This window comes from Doryrhamphus excisus, linkage group LG4 (genome assembly GCF_037039965.1).
Source record: "Doryrhamphus excisus strain RoL-2023G ecotype Guam linkage group LG4, RoL_Dexc_Guam_v1.1, whole genome shotgun sequence".
In the NCBI taxonomy this organism is placed as follows: Eukaryota; Metazoa; Chordata; class Actinopteri; order Syngnathiformes; family Syngnathidae; genus Doryrhamphus; species Doryrhamphus excisus.
Window position 1 is genome coordinate 16,097,197 of NC_136360.1, and position 8,398 is coordinate 16,105,594.

The 8,398-nt window shown below is 41.0% G+C and overlaps 1 protein-coding gene across 1 annotated transcript; it reads left to right on the top strand.

Moving 5' to 3' along the window:
- Nucleotides 1-2,595: 2,595 nt before the first annotated feature.
- On the top strand, nt 2,596-7,133 carry nmur1a (neuromedin U receptor 1a). Its single transcript, XM_058073260.2, has 2 exons — nt 2,596-3,469; nt 6,603-7,133. The coding sequence occupies exons 1-2, from the start codon at nt 2,596-2,598 to the stop codon at nt 7,013-7,015; spliced, it is 1,287 nt and encodes a 428-aa protein (XP_057929243.2). The 3' UTR covers nt 7,016-7,133.
- The last annotated feature ends 1,265 nt before the right edge of the window (nt 7,134-8,398 follow it).

Sequence of the window (8,398 nt, forward strand, 5' to 3'; positions counted from 1 at the left end):
AAATGTTACTGGAATAAAGTCAAATATGATGGGAATAAAGCCATAAAAATGAAAATTTCCAAAACAGTTGAAATTTTAAAAAGTTTAAAAAATATCAACAATGGCAGAAACAGTAAAAAAAAACAGCTGTAATTACGAGAATAAAGTAAAAAAAAACATTAAAAGAAATATTGGAAAAAAGGCTGCCAATTCACGGGAATGAACTCTTAACAATAACAGGAAAAATAATGCCATTATGCTGAAATACATGAAAAATACTTAATATTATAAGAATATTATATTATATTATTAGAATATTATATAATATTATAAGAATATTATGAGAAACAAATAAAACCAATTAAAGCTGCAATTTTTGTGGGAATAAAGTCATAATATTACAAAGAGAACATTTTCCAAACCGACTGAAGAATCCTCGTTTATGGCGGTTCAATGGTTCCAGACCCGAACCAGGACAACCGGATTTCCACCAAAAAGGCTTGAAAACGGAATATTCACCGGAATATCATTGTGGTTAGCGCATGGAAGCGTGCTTTGGGCAGATAAGATCAGCGTACAAGAGTGATAATTAACATTATAATTAATCGACGGTGCTGCTATGATGATTGGCGTGTGCCTCGCGTGAGAGCCTCAGACTACGTGAGGAGTACAGAGGAATATGGGTGCATGGAAGGGGATCAGCAAGGAAAAACTGAATGGAAAGAAATCCAGCAGATGCAAACCTTTGTGGTTTGGATTCTACATGTCCTCAAGAGACATGACAGTTGGCACACGCTAAGTCTTCTTCAAGCATGTGAGACTAAACAACCGAAGACACTTGAGGGACACTCGGAGCTCCTCTGCAAGGACGGGAGGCAGATGGCAATCATCTCATTCAGCCAGTCTGCTCTTGGATGGCACGACATGAGGATCTGGATCCCGTTTCATTAGGAGAGATTCTTTAATTGGGCATGTGATTGGTGGACAAGGATCAATATGAGGACACTTGGCAGGGGAAGTGTTAAGAACAGCTGAAGTGCCCTCGAGCACATTGGCTGATGTCTCCCCTGATGCTGTCACTAATACTCGGGTTGTTGGAGGAACTCCGGGCTGGACTTTTCCTCCATCTTTTACGCCGCTTCTCCTCATAAATGTATGACTTTATTCTCATAAATTTACGACTTTATTCTAGTAATATTACATTTTTTTTCTCGTTTATTATCATAAATTTATGACTAATATGACTATATATGTTATATATATTCTTGTAAATTTACAACATAATTTTCAGAATAATGTCAGTTTTTTTGTCTTGTAAATTTATGACTTTATTAGAAGTTTATCGCTCACAACTTTATTGCTGTAATATTACAAATTGATTTTTTTCTTTTTTAATTTTACAACTTTGTCATAAGATTATGAGTTGTTCTCGTTAAAATGGGTTTTGTCTCATAACTTTATGACTAATATTACAATGTTTTTTCTTGTAAATTTACAACTTCATTTTTTTGTCTCGTGAATTTATGACTTTATTATGAGTTTATCGCTCACAACTTTATTTCCGTAATATTACAAGGTTTTTTCTTTTTTCACTTTACAACTTTATTGTCATAAGATTATGAGTTTTTCTCTCGTAAATTTACAACTTTATTCTAGTAATATTCGTTTTTTTTCTCGTTTTATTTAGTTTTTGTCTCATAAATTTATGACTAATATTACAATTTTTTTCTTGTAAATTTACAACTTCATTCATAGAATAATGTCAGTTTTTTGTCTCGTAAATTTCTGACTTTATTATGAGTTTATCGCTCACAATTTTATTTCCGTAATATTACAAGTTTTTTTCTTTTTTAATTTCACAACTTTATTGCCATAAGATTATGAATTTTTCTCTCATAAATTTATGACTTTATTCTAGTAATATTAGTTTTTTTCTTGTTTTATTGTGTTTTTGTCTCATAAATTTATGACTAATATGACAGTGTTTTTTCTTGTAAATTTACAACTTCTCTCGTTAATTCTCAGAATAATGTCAGTTTTTTTGTCTTGTAAATTTCTGGTTTTATTATGAGTTTATCGCTCACAACTTTATTTCCGTAATATTACAAAGTTTTTTCTTTTTTAAATTTACCACTTTGTCATATGATTATGAGTTTTCTCTCGTAAATTTACGACTTTATTATGGTAATATTATTTTTTTTCTCATTTTATTGAGTTTTGTCTCATAAATTCATGACTAATATGACAATGTTTTTTCTTGTAAATTTACAACTTCATTTTTTTTGTCTCGTGAATTGATATAATATGACTTTATTATGAGTTTATCGCTCACAACTTTATTTCCGTAATATTACAAGGTTTTTTCGTTTTTAATTTTACAACTTCATTGTCATAAGATTATGAGTTTTTCTCTTGTAAATTTACAACTTTATTCTCTAAATCCGCGATTATTTTTGTACTCTGTCGTAAAATGTTTATTTGGGACAATGAGTCCAGGGTGGACCCCGCCCCTCGCCCACAGACAGCCGGGATAGACGTGAGGATAAGCGGTAGAAAATGAATGAATGAAATAATAAATCTAATCATCTTCTTCCCAGGTCAGACTCGGTGCCCAACATGGCGCCTTACAACTGCTCGTCTGATCTAACCAGCTTGACTCCGGACACCAACGGAAGCCACGTCCAGGCGGAGGACACGTGCGTGACAACGGACACCTTCCTGGATAAGTACCTAGGCCCCCGTCGCTCCCCGGTGCTCCTTCCGGTCTTCATCATTTACCTGGTCATCTTCTTGGTGGGCGTGTTGGGCAACGTGCTGACGTGCACCGTCATCGCACGCAACAAGGTGATGTGGACGCCAACAAACTACTACCTCTTCAGCCTGGCCGTGTCGGACCTGCTGGTGCTGCTGCTCGGAATGCCGCTGGAGCTGTATGAGTTGTGGGAGAACTACCCTTTCCTCCTGGGGAGCGGCGGATGCTACTTCAAGACCTTCCTCTTCGAGACGGTCTGCTTCGCGTCCATCCTCAACGTGACGGCGCTGAGCGTGGAACGCTACATCGCCGTGGTGCACCCGCTCCGTGCCAAGTACATGGTGACGCGCACCCACGCCAAGAGGGTCATCCTCACCGTGTGGGGCGTGTCCGTGGTGTGTTCTCTGCCCAACACCAGTCTGCACGGGATTTCCTATCTGAGCTGCGACTCCTGCAGCTCCGGCGGACCTCCGAGCGTGGAGATCCCCGACTCGGCCATATGCACGCTGGTGAAGCCGCAGTGGATCTACAACCTCATCATCCAAGTCACCACCCTGCTGTTTTTCATCCTCCCCATGCTCACCATCAGCGTTCTCTACACGCTCATTGGGCTGCAGCTGAAACGGGAGAGGATGCACCGGGCGCTGGAGGGCAAGGCGGGCGCCGCCCGGGACGGTTTCTGTGGCAACCGCAGCCAACAACAGAAGGCCCGACGACGGCAGGTCACCAAAATGCTGTGTGAGTGCCACCTGGGTGTCGTGTCTTCACCACCTCTGCTGGTTAATATAACAACCGTGGCGTAGAAATCCTCCCCCTGAGGGTTCCGAATAGAGGATAAGGGAATCTTAAAAACCAAATCAGAATGAGAACCAGATTATTTATTCCTGAAGACAATACCTAATACAGAAGTCCGTATTTATCTGCAGTCCCTGTATGCCTACAAGTAAGCATGTCTTATTACAGCGCAGCTGCAAAAAAGCACTGTTCCTTTCCCTGTCTGGCCTTTTATACACTCGAGGCTGGAGTCCTGGACCATTCAGCTGTCCCTGTATCTCTACAAGTAAGCGGGTCTTATTACAGCACAGTTGCAAAAAAGCACTCTTCCTTTCCCTGCCCGGCCTTTTATACACTCGAGGCTGGAGTCCTGGACCATTCAGCTGTCCCTGTATGCCTACAAGTAAGCGGGAGACTATATTAGCTAGCCAAATTGAGCAAATACCTTCAGTGGGCAGAGTGGGAAGTACGCTTTGCTATGCCCCCCCCCCCCCCCCCCTCCAGGAACACATTTATAGCGACACAGGCACATACTGGGGTCTCAAACTCAATTTACATGGGGGCCACTGGAGCTTGGGTCTGGGTGAGACTGGGCCGCATCAGCCCCCCCCCCCCAAAAAAACGCATTTATTAAAAACAAAAACATTTAAAAAACTTCGCTTTGGTTCCAATTTTCTACAATAAAAGCTCTGATAAAACATTCTACTGTTCTCAAATATCTTACTTTTTATTTTTCTACACAAAATAAGATGAAAAATAAATAAACAAATCAAGAATAAAGAAAATCAATCAATCAGTAATAAATAAATAAATATAATAATAATAATAAAACTGCAAATAATAAAAACTTAAGAAACCACATATAGTTGGTGGGTAGACAAATGATTTTTTTCAGATTAAAATGAACAAAGCATTATTAGAGCCCTGTAGACATGACAAAACACGACTATAGTCACATTTATACTCTTTTTATTTACAACATATTGCACAACTGCAGGGTCTTGAGACACATGCTAACTCGCAAACTAGAGAGCTAGCGATCTAAACGGTAGCCTCCAAGTTATTTCCTTTAAACTTAAATAGCCAAAAACTTACCACTTCCACACGGATAGGGAGGATAACTATTAACAGTTATTTAACCTTTAACATGAACATTAATCAAACGTAATAATTTTTTCTGGGTACATGATACCATACAGCATCCATATCAAACTTGCGCGGGCCGCACTAACATTAAACTTTCATATCAAGGCGGGGGCCTCAAACTAGTGTCCTGCGGGCCACATTTGGTTTGAACACCCTGTTTAAAAGGTCAGTATCCGGTGGTCGGAGGTCTTTTGGTAATCCTCCTGGAATGACGGCTAGCTCCCAATTCATTTGCTTCACTTGCTATTCACAGTAGAGAAATAGGCGTAGGTACTGTACCTATTACGTATTGTTCTGTGATACTGTACGTATTACGTAATGTTCTGTTTTATCAAGAAATGTTATTTTTAACAAAACTTTTGGTGTTATCAGCATTTGACTCTCATCTGCATTTTCATTGGGGACCAGCAAAAAGAAACAACCTCCCCAATGACCTTGAAATGATCACCGGCGAAGCTAACGATGGCCCTTACATCAAAGAGAGCATTTGAGCATTTGAGCATTTACGCAACATGGTTTTGTGCCTTTGCATGTCTGAGATGAAAGCCAATACAGACGTGGCTATCTTCCTGACATCTTATTGATTTCCTGCGCCATGGATGGGAAGGATTGATCTTCTGTTCCATCAACATACACGCAACGGAACAGACTGGAACTTTTGAAATATAATCAGGAATATGGCGAAAGGTTAGAGAAGAACACAACATGAGGGGAGGGACGGAGGAATAAATGTCAACAGTCAGAAAGAGCCGAGCATATGACGACATCCACTGATGTAGCTTTGGCTACATTTGGCTAATTGCAATGTGTTATGAAAAACACCCCTGGAAGAGTCATTTATTCATTAGTTCTAAAAAAAAAAAGTCAAAGTCCAAAGAGTGAAGGAGCGATGTAGCAAGGGACGACTGCAGTACCAAAGTACAAAATGTATTCATTTATAAGCGTTTTAGTAATGCAGTAATATTTGTTTGCATTAGGAAGGCTATATACTCCATGTAGGCTCATTTTGGTCGTGATAAAAAAAACAATTAACATAATAAAATAAGTGTAAACGATGTGAAAGTAGTTTTAATGCTAACATACATATTCATTCATTCATTCATTCATTTTTTTTCTACCGGTTTTCCTCATGAGGGTCGCGGGGGTGTTGGAGCCTATCCCAGCTGTCTTTGGGGCGAGAGGCGTGGGTGCTGGAGCCTGTCCCAGCTGCCTTTGGGCGAGAGGCGAGGTGCTGGAGCCTATCCCAGCTGTCTTTGGGTGGGGGGTGCTGGAGCATATCCCAGCTGTCTTTGGGCAAGAGGCGGGGGTGCTGGAGCCTATCCCAGCTGTCTTTGGGCGAGAGGCGGGGGTGCTGGAGCCTATCCCAGCTGTCTTTGGGCGAGAGGCGGGGGTGCTGGAGCCTATCCCAGCTGTCTTTGGGCAAGAGGCGGGGGTGCTGGAGCCTATCCCAGCTGTCTTTGGGCGAGATGTGGGGGTGCTGGAGCCTATCCCAGCTGTCTTTGGGCGAGAGGTGGGGGTGCTGGAGCCTATCGGAGTACACCCTGGACTGGTGGACTGGCCAGCCAATCCCAGGGCACATATAGACAAACAACCATTCACACTCACATTCATACCTATGGACAATTTGGAGTCGCTAATTAACCTAGCATGTTTTTTTGGAATGTGTGAGGAAACCGGAGTACCCGGAGAAAACCCACGCATGCACGGGGATGGCCGAGGGTGGAATTGAACCCTGGTCTCCTAGCTGTGAGGTCTGCGCGCTAACCACCCTCAAACATACATGTTGATATGTATATATTATTGCTTTTTTGGAATTTTACCTAAAAAGTTCAGAATTTGCTTATTTCAATATTAAGGGAAAAACAATAGAAGAATATAAACCCTGGTGGAAAAATACATCTATTTTAAAAACGTAATATTTGAAATATTGCCTTTTTGTGCTATTTTGCAGTTGTTCTAGTGGTGGTTTTTGGGATCTGCTGGGCCCCCTTTCACACCGACCGCCTGGTATGGAGTTTCATCAGCGATTGGACCGACAACCACCTGCAGATCTTCCAGTACGTACACGTCCTATCTGGAGTCTTTTTCTACCTCAGCTCCGCCGTCAACCCCATCCTGTACAACCTCATGTCCACACGCTTCCGAGAAATGTTCAAGGAGGTCATGTGCCATCGGCCGCACCACGCCCTCCCTCGGAAATACTCTCTCAGCGTCACTCGTGTGACGCTTCGCAGCACCATCAATGATGCGCCGCAAAAAGTTGCGGAAGGGGATGCAGAAGGTGGAGAGCGGTGGGTGAGAGAGACCACGGTCGCATGTTCAGCCCGTTACGATGATGCAGAGCGCTGCATGAAGCTCCATTAGTGTCCTATTTTCAACCACCGCATCCATTTCCTGCTGTCCACAACCGGACTGAATCTGTCTTCAAGTACTGCATGAACAAGCCGGGGCCAATCCGTGGACGTCAGGGATGTCCAAACAACCTACTGAGGGTAGAATTCTATTGACTCTGCACAATACCATTCTTCTCACTACTGTCATGAATAAATGTACAAAAAAATTAAGACACTTTGCGGGTGCATGATTTAAAAAGTCTTGCTTGTATTTATGTGCATGTCCACATTGTTTAGTCCTATTGATGTTTTGTGAGCTAACCGTCTGTAAACGGTCCTGGCTAACAGCTTTGCACATCTTTCATCGTTGCAGGTGCAGTCAGTGTGTGCAAATGTGTGTGCAATGGCCAAAAAGTCTGTGGTTGTCGTATTGATTGACTTTCCCACTGGCCACCAGTCAGTGTGGCGATTACAGCGGCTTTGATGTAAACATAACAAAAACGTAGCTAGATGTCGTGACTTCTGTGTGCCTTCATGTCATGGATGGAACTGTTTACATCAGGGGTCTCAAACGCGCGGCCCGCAGGACACAGTTTGAGGCCCCCGCCTTGATATGAAAGTTTAATGTTAGTGCGGCCCGCGCAAGTTTGATATGGATGCTGTATGGTATCATGTACCCAGAAAAAATTATTATGTTTGGTTAATGTTCATGTTAAAGGTTAAATAACTGTTAATAGTTATCCTCCCTATCCGTGTGGAAGTGGTAAGTTTTTGGCTATTTAAGTTGAAAGGAAATAACTTGTAGGCTACCGTTTAGGTCGCTAGCTCTCTAGTTTGTGAGTTAGCATGTGTCTCAAGACCCTGCAGTTGCGCAATATGTTGTAAATAAAAAAGTATCAATGTGACTATAGTCGTGTTTTGTCATGTCTACAGGGCTCTAATAATGCTTTGTTGATTTTAATCTGAAAAAAATAATTTGTTTACCCACCAATTATATGTGGTTTCTCAAGTTTTTATTATTTGCCGTTTTATTATTATTATTATATTTATTTATTACTGATTGATTTTCTTTATTCTTGATTTGTTTATTTATTTTTCATCTTATTTTGTGTAGAAAAATAAAAAGTTAGATATTTGAGAACAGTGGAATGTTTTATCAGAGCTTTTATTGTAGAAAATTGGAACCAAAGCCAAGTTTTTTTTTATTTTTTTGTTTTTAATAAATGCATTTTTTTTTTTTAAAACCTGATGCTGCCCAGTCTCACCCAGACCCCAAGTAAATTGAGTTTGAGACCCCTGTAGTAGAAACTCCTATTCTGACCCCCTTATACAACCCTCAATAAAATGCCACATTTTCCAGACCATAATAGTCACACATAGTTTACTGGTTCTGCAATTTATAGTCAGTTGTAAC

Coding starts and splice junctions, on each gene's coding strand:
- nmur1a (XM_058073260.2), top strand. CDS start 2,596: ATGGCGCCTTACAACTGCTCGTCTGATCTAACCAGCTTGACTCCGGAC. Junction 3,470..6,602: donor GCAGGTCACCAAAATGCTGT/GTGAGTGCCACC, acceptor GCTATTTTGCAG/TTGTTCTAGTGGTGGTTTTT.